The sequence below is a fragment of the Nansenia antarctica genome, assembly GCF_963989245.1.
Source record: "Nansenia antarctica genome assembly, chromosome: 13".
NCBI classification, from domain to species: domain Eukaryota; kingdom Metazoa; phylum Chordata; class Actinopteri; order Argentiniformes; family Microstomatidae; genus Nansenia; species Nansenia antarctica.
The window spans coordinates 1,687,265-1,706,328 of NC_137683.1; the positions used below are offsets into that span (position 1 = coordinate 1,687,265).

The following is a 19,064-nucleotide window of genomic DNA, read 5'->3' on the forward strand; positions in this document are numbered from 1 at the left end:
TATAACTTCGACATCAAGTACGTGCCAGGCCCACAGAATGTTGTCGCTGATGCCTTGAGTCGTGTGCCTTTCGTCAAGCAGAGAGTCAGTCACAGATTACTTGAAGAGCCCTACAAGAATCTCCTCTCCGAAGTCCAGGATGTGTCGAGTGCTTCTGTACAGGACGCCTTCCGGTCGTCCAATGATAGTGGTGACACTCCACGCCAGGCAGAGAGTTACGCTCAAAGTGTCCCATCACCTCTGCATGTCCACGCTCAGTCTATGGAGATGGATGAAGTGTCTGTTGTTCTACAGTCATATGACGATCTGTGGGAGGTCGGAGCAAGAACGCGCGCTGTAGCAGTCTTGCACCATTTGCCTCAGTTAGTCCCAGGTGGTCAGGACTCACTTCCTGCTTACAGTGAGAAGGAACTCCGGGATGAACAGCTCAGAGACAGGACTCTCTCTCGAGTCTTGTACTATGTGGAGAGACATCGGAGACCCTCCAGGAGAGAGAGAGATAAGGAATCAGTCACAGTCATGAGGTACCTGAAGCACTGGGAGAAACTTGTTGTGAGCAATGGGATACTCTACAGAGTCTCGAGGGATCAAGTCGTGAAGTCAAAACGCCGCCAGTATGTGGTTCCTGAGTCTAAGAAAGTTGAAGTTCTGAGAGGTGTTCATGACCATGCTGGCCATCAAGGTCAGTTCAGGAGTCTTGGCTTGGCCAGACAGAGGTTCTTCTGGCTCAACCTCGACAGAGACGTAAGAGACTACGTCCGTAACTGCCAGCGGTGTATTGTCAGTAAGACAGTTGAACCTGCTGCGAGGGCGCCTTTGCAGAGTATCACATCAACCAGGCCACTTCAGCTGGTTTGCATTGATTTCTGGTCAGCGGAGGACTCAAGGAACAAGTCAGTTGATGTGTTAGTTGTTACTGACCATTTTACAAGAATGGCCCAGGCATTCCCCTGCAAAGATCAGTCAGCCAAACAGGTGGCGAGAGTTCTATGGGACAAGTTCTTCTGCGTCTTTGGGTTCCCAGAACGTATCCATAGCGACCAGGGAGCTAGCTTCGAGAGTCAACTAGTGAGTGAGCTGCTCAGAGTCTCCGGTGTCAGAAAGTCGCACACAACCCCGTATCACCCGATGGGTAACGGTAGTGTGGAACGTTTCAATAGAACTCTCGGTAACATGATCCGAGCGCTTGAACCAGAGGCAAAAATCAACTGGCCGAGGCGTTTGCAAACTCTGACGTTCATGTACAATAGCACAGCGCATGAGTCAACTGGCTATGCACCTTTCTATCTGATGTTCGGGCGTACTCCTCGTCTCCCTGTCGATATACTCTTCCGGACAGTCCTGAATGATCCAGCTGTGGTCAGCTACGACAAGTATGTGATGTCTCTTACGAAGGATCTGAGAGAAGCTATGGTCATAGCCCAGGAACATGTCATAAAAGAACAGCACCGTCACACAGAGCTCTACAACAGACGAGTGAAAGGGCCCACCATTGACGTCGGAGACCGTGTGCTGTTGGCGAACAAGAGAGAGAGAGGAAAGAGAAAGGTGGCTGACCGTTGGGAGTCTACTGTATACACTGTGGTGGATAGGAACTCTGAGACTCACACATATAGAATACAAGACACTGTCACTGGACGAGAGAAGGTAGTCCACCGTAATCTATTGTTGTTGGTGAACTTTCTGCCGGTGTATGATACGAGTGTGATCTCTGACCCAGTTTCATCCCTGTCTGCTGTTCATACATCAAATGAGCCAAGTGACATGTCCGTGTCGGAAGTGGAACAGGATTCCTTGCCTGGGGAAGTGAGTAGAGGAACCGCGTTCGAGTCGGAGAGAGTGGATTCCTGTCCTGGGAGTGAGGGAGGGGAGGTTGAAGACATGGAGTATGGGGGTAGAGCTGTTCGGGAGAGGGATGTTCCCTTGACTGTTCCAGAGCCCAAGGATCCCAAGGGAAGAACCCTGGAGTGGGTCACCCAGTTACCATTCCCTGACCACTCACGGACAGAGGCTACTAACACTGTAGTGTCTTCAGTCTCGTTTGCCCCTCAGAGGGTCCCCGAGCAGATGGCTGAGGAGCAAATGGTAGATCAGTCCATTAACTCTGATTCTAGATTTGTGGTTAGCGCTGATGATTGTACTGATGTTTCTGGTAACACAAATCAGACAGATGATGCTAGTGACACACAGCGTACTGACACTCTAGCTTCTGTTACACAGTGTGAACATCCTAGTACAGTCACACAGGTCAAGTCCAAGTTTGGTCGCCTTATCAAACCAGTTGACAGATTGATTTATACTATGTCAGGACAAGACATTATCCAAGACACTAAGTCGAACATTCGAGCTGTTTGTAGGTCAGTGTTCCAGGCTTTCCACAGTTAGATAAGCCGAAGCTCAGTTCAGTGCATGTATACACTGTGCACACTGACATCCTATGACATATAGGTTTGTTCGTTATTCTGATTGTTTCATAAGAGGTTGTGGCCTCTTGAAGGCTAGTAATACACAGTGAAGAAAAAAAAAAAAAAAAAGGGTCTTGTGGGGTGTAGAACGCATCCTACCGCCAGTAGTTGGTTGGAGAGATAGTTTACCTCTCTTTCCACTTCATCCTTATAGGATACTTTTCAAGTTGGCTGTCCTGTCCTTTGGCGGCCCTATGTAATAGTGTAAAAAGTAAAAAGTAGTATTTAAATGTATAGTTGCTGCTCAAGGTTGGCGAAATTCAGGGGAGGTGGGTGTAACAGAGTTGGGAATGTATGTTTAGTTGTGGTGAATGTAGATGAGTTTCGCCGTGCTTGAGCAGCCCTGGTTATTGTTGGAGCCCCCCTTTGGAGTTTGGGTGTACTGCAGGTCTGCGCGTTCTTTTGTCCTTCTCTTGTGCCGTACTCACGGTGGTACCAGAAAATGGCCGCCATCTTAATGGGTATGTGCGCATGTAAAACGCTCCTCGTGTTTTGTTGTTTGTATGGAGAATCTTGTAATGTAGGGTGAAAATGTTGGTGTAGTACTGTGCTGTTTGTTTTTACATGTATTGTGATGTATTGTGATGATGTGAAACAGAACATTTATTGTATGTTATTTTGAACGCGCAGATTCACAAGAGTTGCAGAACAGAGAAGAATTGTGTTTTATATGTCTTCTCTGCAGGTATGTTCGCTCCACATGTTGTTTGTAATTGTTATTTGTAATGTTTGAGGGAAATTTGTGTTCTTTCTGTAAGCAAATTATCCTGATGTAAAATATACATAGACGGTGGTACAAAAAATGGCCGCCATCTTAATGGATTCACAAGAGTTGCAGAACAGAGAAGAATTGTGTTTTATATGTCTTCTCTGCAGGTCTTCTCTGCAGGTCAAATAAAAGAATTGATTGAAAGAAGTTTGGCTGTTTGACCATCGTTACAGTTGCATTCTCTCCCGGAGGAGAATCACTATGACAACAGGCATTTACAGCTCTGGGGCACTGAGAGGAGTTGTGAGCAGACACAAAAAAGCCAGCCAGCCGTTTCTATAACAACTCGGCTCAGGTGCAGTTGTAAACAATAAAAAGAAACTTAGAGTGGATGTTTCACCATTCTTGATGAGACCTAGGCTACAGATGCATATGTATACTGTATGTGGCACGGTCTGGTGAAAGACTTTTATTTTGAACATTGTAAATACATTTCAGCTTTGTTGAGAATCAAGGACACACTCACTAGTCAACTAACACAGCTTGTTTTGTGAGCCTGCTAACAATGTAAAGTAGTGTTATAGTTAACTAGGTAGCAGTGGGGATTACTCACCGAATCCATTGCATTGCAATATTTTGGCTTGACTAGTGAGTGTGTGTAGTGATTTTCAACAAAGTTGAAATGTATTTCTGTGTTTCAAAATAAAAGTCTGAACATTTTGATTGGTTGCTGACTTGTTCCCCCTTTCACCAGACCGTGTCACATATGTTGTCAGTTTATAAGAAATACAGTGCCGTCCATAAGTATTGGAAAGAGGAAGCATTTTGTCTTCTTTGAACTTCTATACTCCAACAAAGCAGAAGTAGCTGCTACACTCACCAAGGCCATGGCTCAGGTTACAACATGGTTGAAACAATGTCATCTCCAACTAATGTCTCTAGACTGTGAGCATGTTTCTCACCAAGACAAACAGCTCTACTGATGACCCACACGTTAATGTATCGGGGGAACAATTACAGGTTGTGAGTGAATTTAAATATCTTGGTGTTTGCCTAGACTCTAATCTTTCATTTAAGGCACATCTCCAAAAAATCTGCAAGCGAGTCAAATTCAGAACTTAAGAAACGAAGGACTGAAACACCTACAGGTCGTTCAGCCAAATGTTATGATTAACACACAAACCTGTCAGCACTGACATGTTACATGTTCTATGTTTCTGTGTCATGTCAGCTTGTTCGTTGTTGTCTATGCTGAACTCTATGTCTGTACTGTGTTTCTGTGGGTTACTGCTTGCTTGTACTGTGTTGTTATTGTATGGGCTTATCCATTTATCTTTTTAATGACCTGTATTGTATTTGATGACTTATTAATTGAATGTACAGTATTAAGTTTGCTATGTACGCTTTTACTGTGTGATGTTATTTTAGGGAGCCTTTTTATAACTGGCGAGGGACTATGGATGAAAATTAGCCTTCTGGCTGAATCTGGCATATTTAAATGTTTAATGTTCAGTGCATTGTCCCTTTACAAATAAAATAAACACATTTACAAACATAAACTAAATCAAATAATTAATATAGGTTCAACGTAGCGATTCTCAGCTTTAATTCTAAAGTATTTCTTTCAGATTGGGTTCACCGCTGAGAAAGTATCACATGTTTAAAACTCCCCTTATTTCAGTGCTCCAGGGCTCAGTATAATGGTCAAAAAAAGTACTCATGTTTAGTATTTCGTTGATGATCCTTTGCATGCTATAACTGCCTGAAGTACGAGACTCATCGACCCCACCAGAAGTGTGTGTGTGTGTGTGTGTGTGTGTGTGTGTGTGTGTGTGTGTGTGTGTGTGTGTGTGTGTTTGTGTGTGTGTGTGTGTGTGTGTGTGTGTGTGTGTGTGTGTGTGAGAGAGAGAGAGAGAGAGAGAGAGAGAGAGAGAGAGAGAGAGAGAAGAGAGAGAGAGAGAGAGAGAGAGAGAGAGAGAGAGAGAGAGAGAGAGAGAGAGAGAGAGAGAGAGAGAGAGAGAGAGAGAGAGAGAGAGAGAGAGAGAGAGAGAGAGAGAGAGAGAGAGAGAGAGAGAGTGCAAATGTACAATGTGCAATGTCACTGGTTGTTGTTTGTTTTGAGGGCCAGTCAATAACTTTTTGGCCCTGAAAGACTTCCTCCATGCTTGGGGTCAATGTCTTACTGTATGCTGAAGCACCATCCAATGCATTTAGAGTTTGTTTATGTTATTACTTCAACATAAATGTGCCTGCTGCTGTCAGCTTTAACATCATGAATTACAACAAGTTAGACAGTTCTCAGCAGCTACACATGATAATATTATTGTCCACAAGACAAACTCTATAGGCTTTTAAGACATATCTCTATAGGCTTTTAAGACAGATCTCTATAGGCTTTTAAGACAGATCTCTATAGGCTTTTAAGACATATCTCTATAGGCTTTTAAGACAGATCTCTATAGGCTTTTAAGACAGATCTCTATAGGCTTTTAAGACATATCTCTATAGGCTTTTAAGACAGATCTCTATAGGCTTTTTAGACAGATCTCTAAAGGCTTTTAAGACAGATCTCTATAGGCTTTTTAGACAGATCTCTAAAGGCTTTTAAGACAGATCTCTAAAGGCTTTTAAGACATATCTCTATAGGCTTTTAAGACAGATCTCTATAGGCTTTTAAGGTCATTTTAGCAAACTGTAACCTGATCACCCTTTTTGAGGATAACTTGCAGTGAAGCCTCTGTGGTTTGGGCTGGGGGTGTATTCTGTGGAGGGTTGTCTCTGACACATTGCTCTACACAGCACCTCTGGCCCCATAAAGACTTGGGGGCTGAGGCTAAAACGCAGGCCCAGAGTAAGCACCGCTTTAAGCCTGGGAGTGACTGTGGAAAAGCAATTGACCATGGCATGCATTGGTACTGTATGCACTGCTAAACCCAACTGTTTGAAGCCAATTATTGAGACCTACAGACTACTGTATCCACCCAATAGATTAGATCAGATTAAATGTTACTGTCATCGCAGAGTACAAGTACTATACAAAGAAATGCAGTTTAGCACTCAACCAAAAGTGCAAATAGTGATATAGAGCACAACATAAATAGAACAAGAATGGTAGTGATAGGTAATGCAATACAGTATGTGCAGAGGTAGTACTGTACATATCAGTTTAGTGGTATACAGTTATGGGCTATATACAGTTATGAGCTATGTACAGTTTGGTAGCTATTACAGGGAGGTAATTTAGGTGCAGTATCTAGTGTAGAAGTATAAAATAATCTATATCAGGAGACATGTGCAATGTGCAATATACAGTATGTGCAAAGGTAGTAATGTAAACATCAGTAGTGCAGAGGTTATAGAGTGATCACATTAACCAGGGATGTGCAGCCATCAAAGTATTGGCATTGTCATCATATAGTATTGTCATTATCGTTGTCATCGTATTATATTATAATAATATTACTGCAGACCTCTGACAGGGTAACACTGTATCTGTTGTGGTGGATAGACCCCTCTAATCTGTCTGAATGACAACAATCTCTGAAACAAGAAACTCTGAAACTCTTAAATCTCAGTGGTCTCCTGGAATTCAGCCAAAGTAATCTTTAAAAAGATTCTCATGAATGCAAGAGAAAAAAAAAAGACAATGTGACATATGCCCACGGCACAAACAGGCTTACTACTGGTAGCTCACCAACCCTATGTCACCCACTTATTTCCAGCAATGGGACACAAACATTGGAAAATCCGCACTGAGCCAGAGTGAAGTGTAATATGGTTGCCAACTGCTTATACAACACATCAGGCTTTCGTTGACATCACAGGAAATCAGGGGCGAGTGCTAATTTGAACAACACTTCACACTCACCAATCATGCTTTCCCTTCAGGCACCATCATCCCAATGTGTCCTTGAGCTCCAGTGAGAAAGTGCAGCAAAATAAAAAAGGAATGCCTTTCTATTGTTACTGACTTGTAGGCCTAGTCAGAATTCAACTATACACTATTGGTTTGAGAATACAATTTTACTAAATCACAAAACACAAAATGTGGGGCAGCTTGTGGACAGATGAACAAAATGACAATTTCATAAGCCACACTACTTCCAATTTATAGATTGAACAAGTCCAAAAAGTATCAACACGTGTATAGAAGTTCTTTAAGTGAGGTGTCAAGGTTAAAAGATGAAAGAGGAGATGCATTTGGAAGGTAAATGGTCCACCTGCTGAGTAGATCAAAGAAAGTGAGCTAATCTGATCATGGCAGCAGATAAGGACAAAGTTAAAGTTGGTTTCGTTGGTAGGATGAATGGACAGATATATACCGTAGATGTTGTCAAACAGACCCATATCAAGAGACTTGCTGAAGTAAGCCAAACTAATCCTGATTTGTATTTGGCGCGATTGACACCGGCCCGCGAACCCCCTCAGCCAATGAGAGGACACTCTCTCTAAGGCCCGCCTCTAGTGTAATCAATGTGAGGATCAGGCGTGTGTGTCCACACAGACACACTGTCATCTGGGCACGGCACACCGCGAGCTGCTCCACACACACACTGTCACCCAGGCACGGCACACCGCGAGCTGCGATGCACGGAGGACAAGACCAGACACGGGGAGTCTGAGTCACAGCTGACTGACTGACTGACTGAGCACTGACGTTCTGCCCCACCGTGAGAAGAAGAAGTACCGAAACACCGAGACAAAGGAGGGACATGAGCGAGAGATTTGTGGTTGTCCCTGTTGGGCAGAGCGACGAGCAGCTCTCTAAAGGGGGCAACCATGACAACCATGACAACCATGACCCTGGACCTGGTGACCCTGGACCTGATGACCCCGGACCTGGTGACCCTGGACCTGCCCGCCGAGGGGCGCAGGGCGACCCCCAGGACCAGCAGCACGAGGTCCCTATCCTGGAGTACAGTAGAGAGCCCAACAAATACGGTGAGGCTTTGGACATGTTGCATGGTGAGGCTGTGGACATGTTGCATGTTGAATGAATGAATGAATGAATGAATGAATGAATGAATGGTCTTTATTGTCATTGATATAGTACAGGTACCAAACAACGAAATTTGGGAGGGGGGGCTCCCCTGGTGCTAGAAAAAAAAAAAAAACTAAAAACAAGAAGGGAAAAGAGCTGGTTTACATAAATAAAGGCTATGTACACTATCCACTATACTATACTATACAAATAAAACACTGTGCTGTACTCTATGCTATGCTATACATATCCTAACATTTCCTATCTCTGAACCTTGTGTACCCGAGGGTTGTCAATTTGTCATATTGCACATAGTGTTATTGCACATTCATTTAAAGTGTCGCAGTTTGCAGGTTTGAAATGTACACAGTTGTGTTTCAGTGTTGCACTTGATTTCAATCTAGTAGCTGCCATCAAATTGTCATCAAATGTTGCATGTTGCATGGTGCATGTTGCATCGTGTGGCTCCAGCTGCCCATCCAGCCCGTAGTGGTCTAGCGGGGGACAGGCGTTGCATTTTCCTCTGGGTTTGGTTCTGTAACTAACGGGGGTCTGGGGACTTGTGTACAGTACAATATGTACAGTAGGCTGCATCTTTTGAGGGTACTGTACACGACACGTCTTGCTCCTGATTTTCCCAAAATATTTTGTGTTGTGATAGTAGGCTAGTAATCCTAGCTACTTTAAAAAAAAGTATTGTGTTTATGTTAGTTATTAGTTAACCCTGTTCCTATCCTAATTGCAGTGCAATCTGGTCTGATATCCGATACACATATTTGGTCTGAATCATCTGTTTCCCATTATGGCTGTCTTGTTTGTCCTACAGTTGCTTATCGTGACATGTGTATTTATAGTTTGATTGTGTCCCGTTGTTTAAACATCCCTGCCATGGTGCTGCTTAGCAACAGGTTAGTGAAAGTGCTGGAAAAATGTCAGCATGAAGAGAGACAGGGAGACATGACCCAGTCATTCACAACACCGGTGCCAGTTCAGTTTGAAGAGTGCTGCTATCAGTGACACGAGGACATAGATCCCATGGTTCCCATGTGTTAGTCTAGGCTTCAGCTGATGTCTTCTGAAAACCTGCTGCATCAGTTTATTGTTGGGGGAAGTGAGGGATGGTGAGATGGCATCATGCAATAACAGCTCATAGGCTCCTGCCTTATATATAGACCTGAAAACAGTGACTAGGTCTGATCCTTCCTGAGGGTGTATGTGGGCGAGCCGAGCCCATCAACACCTCGCCTATTTAGAGTCAGGGCAGCATGAAATCATACTAATAGAGTTTATTAAAAGGGCGAGTTGGTACATGAGGCTCCTTTCCATTGGTTCACATGAGGTTATTGACAGCCATTCAAATTAATCCTGAAAGGTGTGTGTGTGTCTGTGTGTCTGTGTGTCTGTGTGTGTGTGTGTGTGTGTGTGTGTGTGTATACACATAACTCCTCACATAAATAATACTTCCATGACTTCAAGACAATACTTGTAGGTTTACAAATGAAATGCCCAGGGTGGTTAGTTAACGTTCTGTTATAGTTCACTTCGAAAGCTAATCAACTGTCTAGCTGAGCACTGCCATAGAAACAGCCATTCTTCTCCTGATAGAAGAAGGGCTACCTGATACAACAGGCTATCCTGTTCTCCTGAATCTTCCTCCTTCACCAACTTGATATTTTAATCAATGCATTCATGATAGATAGATTGAAATGGCAGATCTATTCTAATGTATTTAATGATAATTCCCCAAGCAGGCAAATCAAATCATACTCTTCAGTCTGGAGAATGGTGGGTGGGGTAGGAGATAATATCATCCCGTCTTGAATTGGCTTGAGAGATTGACCATCTCCCATTATTACATTGATAGGGAATACAGTGTAAGACTGTGGGGTATTATCAGTTCACATTTTGATCTTGCCCCCCAAAGTTGCAAGACAAATAAAATCTATTTAGTAAAAAAAAAAAAAAAAATCCATCTAGTTCCATGATGGAGGGTTAGGATTAGGGTTAGGGTTAGGCATCTGTAGGAATCTTTGTTTGTCTATTTTCAGGTTCTCAAATCAACTGCACCTTTTCTACTCATCATGACCTCTCAATATCTGGCATGAAGTAGCAAGATTTCTTTCAGCTGAGAAAATTGCTCTATGAAAAGAATATAGTTTGTCTAAGACTAACATGGTGAGCACTTCTGGCTCTCTTGACGCCCATCTACTCAAATCCTGGAAGAGGAGGTGGAAGAGAATGGTTTGACCAACACTTTGCAGAAGACATTGACCTCTGTTCTTGTATAGTCTTACCGAGTATCAGTTAGGTTGATCTGATGTATGTCCCTGCCTAATTGAACAGTTCATGTATTTGGGATAACCTGCAGAGAGGACTCATGTCTGAGCTGTCTAATGTCTGTCCTTGTCTCAGAGATTACAAAAGGATTGATGAGAGCTGTTTGGGGGGATCTGGGTAATGTAGTCTAAACCTGATGGGGTGAGATGGCTCAACAAAGGCACTGTCACTGCCACTGGTCTCTATTTTTCTCTCTTTTTCTCTGTCTCTCTCTCTCACACACACACACACACACACACACACACACACACACACACACACACACACACAACGTTGGTCATGACAGTTTAGAGATAAGCAAGTCATGGGTTTGGAAATGAAGTATAGACCTAGCTAGTTCCATAGCTTTTTCGTCACAGTAGCCAGCTAGTCTGCTCTCTGAAGCAGGTTATATGGTTATTAGGCATATCTGAGATCTCCACCAGGGGAAATCCTATCCATTTAGTACCTCTACCACACATCTCAGACATATCAGCTGACCTTTAACGGAAGTCTGTTGTAGAACTGATACAGATTCAGCATCTCTTGGCCCTAATCCCGACAGCAACGTAATATTCTGACCCTCCTTTTTGATTACAGGGATGACACACGTCACAATTTCAGTTTCATCACAATCTAACAGCTAACAAAGTCGTGGTGCTACATCAGTGCTAGGATGGGCCTTCAGATCATTTCCCTAACGGTCACTGAATGGTCGTCCACTGCCCTTTTTACATTGACTTGCTAGTTTGAGGGTCTGAGTATCGGTCAGACTCAGGTCTTGTTGTTTGTGATATAGCCTAAGCCTAGGCCCTATGTTGTGGTAATGGTAGATAGGGTGATATAGCCTAAGCCTAGGCCCTATGTTGTGGTAATGGTAGATAGGGTGATATAGCCTAAGCCTAGGCCCTATGTTGTGGTAATGGTAGATAGGGTGATATAGCCTAAGCCTAGGCCCTATGTTGTGGTAATGGTAGATAGGGTGATATAGCCTAAGCCTAGGCCCTATGTTGTGGTAATGGTAGATAGGGTGATATAGCCTAAGCCTAGGCCCTATGTTGTGGTAATGGTAGATAGGGTAGAGGGGGGGCGTGTGGAACGGGGGCCTTTACAGGGGCCTTTGCGGGGGCCTTTGCAGGGGCCTTTGCCCCGTGGATGTCATGTAATGCAACCCAACGTCTTTATTTGGAGTTTCCAGGCAGCACAGTGTGAACAACTGGCATCTCCTGTATAGGCTATGTGTTGTGTCTGCAGTTTGCCTCCCTGCCTTGCCTGTGTGGGATGTTTGTTCCAAAATGCACCAGGTTTACACGCACTTCAGAAGGGAGGGTCCTTTTTCTTCACCCTAGCAGAGCATAGAGGCATGAGCCAATTTTCCACCATTTTCTGAATGTGTTTTCCTGCTTTACCCAGACCTGCTGTTTCCATCACATTCAAACTCTGCAGTGTTCCTTTTCTTTCCAAAGCTCACCATGACATTATGTAATTTTATATAATAAGATAAGCTAATAGGAGTCAGTCGTAACCTATGAGTCAGACAGCAGTGACAGTCTACATACACAGAGCAGGCTAAAGTAATCAACCTGGCGTCCTGTATCTCTACCAATCACAGTGTTGTTTATCACTTCTGTCACGAAGCAACTAGTCACTAACATGTAGTTCCTCTACCATTCCTGTACATTTGAAACTGGTCATTTTTGTATTTTTCCATTGCTTATTCAGAAATGTAGCTAGGCCACAAGGACCTGTGACAAACAGTGACAGTCTCCATATACAGAGCAGGCTAAAGTAATCAACCTGGCGTCCTGTACCTCAATCACTCACAGGTCCCTTTCCTGTGTTTATCACTTGTATCACAAATCAACTAGTCACTCATAACATGTAGCTAGTTCCTCTGCCATTCCTCTACATTTGAAACTGGCCATTTTTGTATTTTTCCATTGCTTATGCAGAAACATTGTGTAAATTGTGCGTCATTTTAGCCAGTCATTTCCACTCTTTTGTGATGGTGACTTCTGTTCTCAGACTAAGCATGGACTGGTCTGAACTGTGGGGGAGGACACACTCTTTCCCACTGTCACTAATGGCACCGGTGCCTGGCCCAAGGCCTCAGACTTTCATGTTTCTATCTTGGAGAACGGCCCAAAAAAGCCCAGGGCCATGACCCCAAGGTCCTACCCTGACCTGGGACCTTGGGGATATTTTGGGGACTTTTGTGGGGTTCGGGGGTAGGCATGCGATGTGTACTGTGCCCTCCTGCTGTTTGGCTAGGCTAGTCAGACTGCTATTTGGTAGTTATATTACAAAGGCAACCAACAACATATAAACCATTACTAGTCACATTAAGAAGTAATTTATATATATTTATGCACTAAATATGCATTACATTTGCACAGCAGCGGACAGAGAAGAGAACAACTGGGTATGGTACTATTTGGACATTATTGACGGTTTTATTTTGGGGACTTTGATAGTGTATTCCGTTTCAGTGTTGAGTGTATGATTATCATATTCCTATACGTTTTTGTGTAGCCTACATTTCCAAACTAAATAAATGCCTCACATTCAACCACACTCCTTTGCTAGTAGGTCTAGTGTAAACACAACGCATCATAAAAACACACCAGTACGTGGGCCTGAGTGGGACCCAGCCTCTAGTGGAAAAGCACCATAGGGTTTCCTTGATGGCGCCTGAGGTTTCCGGTGTCAAAAATGTTGAAGGAGATACTTGATATGGATGTCATGTTACGCCTGGCCGTCCCTATGAATGGAGGTCCGACCTAAAGGATGACTTCCTCCACCTCCTTTTACAAGTGAATGGGTGCGACCATGACCACACTGGGACTGTAACTGGACGACACGTGAGGCTTCTGTCTCCTAGCCTGAAAGTCTTCTGCCTCTCCATGCATGTCTCCTAGCAGTTGTTTTAACAGTAAGTTAGTAAGTTAACAGTAAGTTAGTAAGTTAACAGTAAGTTAGTAACCAACTAGTAGGTCTGAGCAACATCAATTGCCACAGTATGGTTGGTTGTGACACCAGAGATGATTCAACGTCATGCCCCACCCCTCCGCTGAACTAGAATTGTATGGATTCAGAAAAGTGTGACCGACCAGAGAACTATACAGTTAGGCTATGAGGGCTCTGTTATGAAAGAGAGAAGTGTACAGTTAGGCTATGAGGACTCTGTTATGAAAGGAAAGTGTCACCTGATCCTGCCATGTAGCACAGATGGCAGCCAATGACAGATGGACATGAAAGTTGAGCGGGTTGGGAAGTGGGTACTCATGCATGCAATCATCACAGGCCTCAAGTCACCTAGAAGTACAGTAAACATGGGAAATCACATTTCCTAGCACCCAAATACTGTATGGAGGGGGGTAGCATGTTTCCTAGTGTTGCATAATCCACAGGTCTCTAGTCTGCCATTATAATGGTATGTAGCCTGATATAATGAAGTGGAACTGTAATCCCCTTTTTCTTTATACTCCGGACACATTTTAGGAGACTTGTTTTCAACCTGTAAAAAGATGTCATGGAAATGTATCAAAGCTTTATGTGTTCACTAAATGGTGTGTTCACTGGAAACTGTGACTGCGGATAAGACCTGGTTTTAGTTTGAATTGTTTTTCAAATGAAATATGACGGTGTATGAATCATGAAGTCGCCTGGTAGTGGCAGTTTAGTGCTGGCTGTTTTTCCCCTTGTCATTTCCTCAAAGGAATGGTAGGCCTGCCAAAGTCATTTTTATAGCTTCCATATAATATATAATAGCACAGCATAGGTAATAGGCCTATAGATAGAACCAAAGGACATGTTTAGAAGGTTACTTTCCCCTTTATGTTTTTTTCCTTACCTCTCCCAATGAAGCACTTAAGAGGATGGGCCTTACAGCAACCAGAGCTCTGAGGCTCCACTACAGAACAGGGCTTCTAAATGGTGATGGTGGTGTACTTTCTCTTATGGCCAATGGGTGGCAGCAGTGTCACAAGCCAAATCACGTAGTCAATCGCAGGGCTGCTCTGACCCTCTACTATGAGGAACGAAGAGTGTGGCAAAAACCTGCATCATCAATGTCTCTGGGAAGATCTCCACAGTTTGCGTATGAGTCAGCGTATGTTTGTTTCTCCCCTGTCATGCAGCTGACACACTGTAGCATATTGTAGCTGAGGGCTTATTTCCTGTCACAACCCCTATGGCTTCACGTCTCAGTGGAAGTGTACGGCTCCTTCCTGCTTCACACACACACACACACACACACACACACACACACACACACACACACACACACACACACACACACACACACACACACACACACACACACAGTCTCAATGGAAGTGTACGGGCTCTTTCCTGCTTCAGTATCACACGTCTCAATGGAAGTGTACGGCTCTTTCCTGCTTCAGTATCACAGTGGAAGTGTACGGCTCTTTCCTGCTTCAGTATCACAGGGGTCATCAATGGAAGTGTACGGGCTCTTTCCTGCTTCAGTATCACAGGGGTCATCAATGGAAGTGTACGGGCTCTTTCCTGCTTCAGTATCACAGGGGTCATTGGCAGAGTCACTTTCTCAATGAACAGGAACCAGGAAGGAAGAGTAAATAAACACTGGGAAAGATGAGCCTCTAGCCACGCACCCCTGCTGTCCTTGGGCTGTTCTAGCTACTAGATCCATTAAGGGAAACCCTATCTCTGTACGTTTCAGATTCTCTCCTCATAGCTCGATATAGGCTACCCTTTTCCGGGACAAGATACAACCCACACTGCCAGGAATAAAATAAAAATAGATTGTGTCTGTTTGGTTTAGTGAGCTTTATCAATGTTCCGTCTTCCATGTCTTCGTTCTATCCCTTATAGGTCTTCTATCCCTTATAGGTCACATTTGATGCCACAACTTAACACTACTGTTTTGTTTTGACCGGCCATACTGTTTTCATAGTGTGACCTGACCACATGGAATGAATGACATCAATACAAAATCAAAAACATAATCACTTTAGAGCAGGAATACTGTAGTTCACCTGCAAAACAAGTCACTCACCATATTCGGAATATTGCACCAGCCAATCTATTCAAACCACATATAGGTTAAAAGATAAAGGGCCGGTTTCTAAGACAAAGCTTAAGCCTAGTCCTGGACTAAATCACACTTTCAATGTAAAATCTCCATTGAAGATGCTTTTTAGTCTAGGATTAGGATTAAGCCTTGTCTGTGAAACCGGCCCAAAGTGTCTGTTTGTCGGGCAGCACATGACTGGGCAGGTGGGCGGGACCAACTCCGGACCAACGTGGCGATTGGTCCCCGGCCTGAGTCAATTAGCCAGATCGATCGCTCATTGCTGAAGGAGGTATGTCTGCTTTTGGTTGCCTCAGCCAAGGGCGAAACTTTGGTTTGGGAAGTGGGGGGGACACAATAAAAGGGTGACCACAGACCCCTAGGGGGGTCCAGGGGCATGCCACTCCCGTAAGATTTCTTTTTTTTTTTACTTTTGAAAGTGAAATGCATCAATTTGGTGCACTTTGAGGGCAAAATGAAGAGGCTAGATCTATGAAGAACTACATAGATCACTGTATGCCTTTTGTAGTCCCCTTTTAATGACCCTTCAAGATCTTCTTACCTTTATGTATTCATACTTAGTCATTGTTTACCCTTTAAGAAAAAATATTAATTCAATTAAAACGTTTAATATAAAGAACATTTCTTTATTCTCCTCCTTCATCTCTCCCTTCAAAACATTACGTGCACAAAGTATATACTGTCTACACTGTACCAAACACATGCTTCCTGTAGTAAGCTGGCTTGACAGCCTTCCATTAGCAGAATGGGATTATATGTACAGCAGGGCAGCAGTTTTAAGCCAAAACGATCGAGACAAACATTTAAATGCTTTTTTTATTAGAAGGCTTGGGCATGTGCCGCATTTATAGCTTATTATGACGGCTCGCCCATGATATACATACTTATATTCAGAAAAATGTAAATACATTTCAAAGTTGTTGAAAATCAATGACACAGTCACTAGTCAATCAATGCAATGGATTTGGTGAGTAATCCCCACTACTCTACACTAACTAGGTAAATCTTGCTGAAATTGATTTACATTTTTCTGAATAAAAGTCTGAATGGTCCGTCGGTTGGCGACTTGTTCCCGGTTTCACCAGCTGCTGTCATATATTATTGATGATACATCAAGCTGCAAGGCATCGCCAGCGATTTGACTTGTCAAGTCTCAGCAGAACGTCCAGATTCTTCAGAATGTCTGCCGAGTTCTTTCTCTACAACGTTCTAAAACCGACCCGTTGCGTTGCGAATCCTGGATGTGAACTGGGCTTAAGATTGGAGATACGCTCTGAAGATGTGCTTTCCAGTGTGGAGATCATGTGGCGTGGCCTAAAAGTAAGGACACCTCAGAGAGATCTGACCCCTCTTGCTGGTCAATGATTCTCACACGTCTGTCTAATAGTAAACTGTTCCTTGAGTATTAACCTACCAGACCTTGGTTGATTCTTGAGTTGTGCTTTAATCTTGAGGTGTGCTTTATAATGGCTCAGTATGTGTACGTATGGGGTAATCTCAAAAGTGTAGCCTAAACCTTGCCCACTCGGTGCATAGTAGGCTATTTTGAATAAATCCTCACCTAGGTCTGTTGTTAAACACCTGGTTGCCTTACCTTACAATACCTCTAGAGGGGATTTACGAGGAGTAGTGGGATTTTCTAAGTACACAAATCAAATCCCTCATGATTAGACATTCCTCCTGTGTCAGAGAGGGGCAGTTATGATCTCCCTCTCTCCCCTCGGGCTAAGGCACTCTCACTGGCAGCGTGGGAACTCTCAGGTTGTTCTCATACCCAGCTAGCATATACCCAGCTACCAATTAGGGCTGCACGATTAATCGATTTTAAATCGAAATCGCGATTTGAAATGATGCGATTAGCTAATCGCAAAGCCTGCGATTTGCCTGCGATTTTTTTTTTTTTATTTTTTTTTTTTTTTTGTGCTATTTAGCAGACACTTTTAATCCAAAGCGATTTACAATTACGAATTACAGGGACATTCCCCCTGGAGTAACTGAGGGCTAAGTGCCTTACTCAAGGGCACACTAGTAGTGGTGTGGCTTCAGGCGGGATTTGAACTCACACAACCTTCCGATCACAAGTCCAACTCACTAGACCACCACTACCCGTATGGGATACGTCATACAGCGCGTCGGATTCAACGTCAATGAACGTCAACGTCAATGAACGTCAACAATGAACGTCAACAATGAACGTCAACGTCAATGAACGTCAACGTCAATGAACGCACACCAACAACATCGCACGTGAAACGCCCACGTTTCGGTAGCTAGCAATAGCAACATTCATGGTGGATAATGTACCTGCCCTTTTCCAAACAGCTTCCAATTAAGCTTTCCTAGATGGTTGTGTGAAACAAACCACCTGAGTCAGGTTAGTAATGCTCCATCACATGTTTTAATCTGAAGCTTGATTTTAAAGCAACCCAACTTTAAAGCAACCCAATGTAAGTTTAGTTCTTTCACTCGTAGCTCGGGCTGTGGGGGTGCTAGAGGAGGGAGCTTCTAAGTCCCCTGAAGACGTACAAACAAACTGCACGTTGATACGACCTTCCTAGCCGGAGATATGGTCACACTTTTTTTTTTTTTTTTTTTTTGCTACTTAAAAAAATAATAATCGCAAATTAATCGCAATCGCGATATCTGTCCAAATAATCGCAATTCGATTTTTCCCCCAAATCGTGCAGCCCTACTACCAATACTAGCTAGCATAGACTGAAGTGACTCAGCATAGGCTGAAGTGCCCTGTCTAAGTAATGGTAACAGTGAAGTCATTTTTCTTCTTTTGACTAGCCAATATACTGTACAAAAGTTGGATTTGAAATCAAACAATTACTGAGGCTAAAGTCAATTCTCAGCAACATATTTGTGTACATATTGGTTTCACCATTTAGAAATCACAACACGTTGTATACATAGTCCCCCTATTTTAGGGCACCAAAAGTAATGGGACAGATTTATATAATGTCCAAATGAAGCACTAGTCTTTAGTACTTGGTCGACAATCCTTTGCATGCAATAACCTCCTGAAGTTTGTGACCCCTGACCCCACCGTACGCTGGGTGTCTTCTCTGGTGACCCCTGACCCCGCCGTACGCTGGGTGTCTTCTCTGGTGACCCCTGACCCCACCGTACGCTGGGTGTCTTCTCTGGTGACCCCTGACCCCGCCGTACGCTGGGTGTCTTCTCTGGTGACCCCTGACCCCGCCGTACGCTGGGTGTCTTCTCTGGTGACCCCTGACCCCGCCGTACGCTGGGTGTCTTCTCTGGTGACCCCTGACCCCACCGTACGCTGGGTGTCTTCTCTGGTGACCCCTGACCCCACCGTACGCTGGGTGTGTTCTCTGGTGACCCCTGACCCCGCCGTACGCTGGGTGTCTTCTCTGGTGACCCCTGACCCCACCGTACGCTGGGTGCCTTCTCTGGTGACCCCTGACCCCGCCGTACGCTGGGTGTCTTCTCTGGTGACCCCTGACCCCGCCGTACGCTGGGTGTGTTCTCTGGTGACCCCTGACC

The 19,064-nt window shown here is 43.9% G+C and overlaps 1 protein-coding gene across 1 annotated transcript in view; it reads left to right on the plus strand.

The window, feature by feature from the left end:
• Window positions 1-7,725: 7,725 nt before the first annotated feature.
• Window positions 7,726-19,064, plus strand: part of slc12a7b (solute carrier family 12 member 7b) — an 81,052-nt gene continuing 69,713 nt past the window's right edge. Inside the window, exon 1 of the mRNA XM_080544385.1 lies at window positions 7,726-8,115. Coding sequence (XP_080400511.1) covers window positions 7,887-8,115 — 229 coding nt within the window. The 5' untranslated portion in view covers window positions 7,726-7,886. The remainder of the gene's footprint in view (window positions 8,116-19,064) is intronic.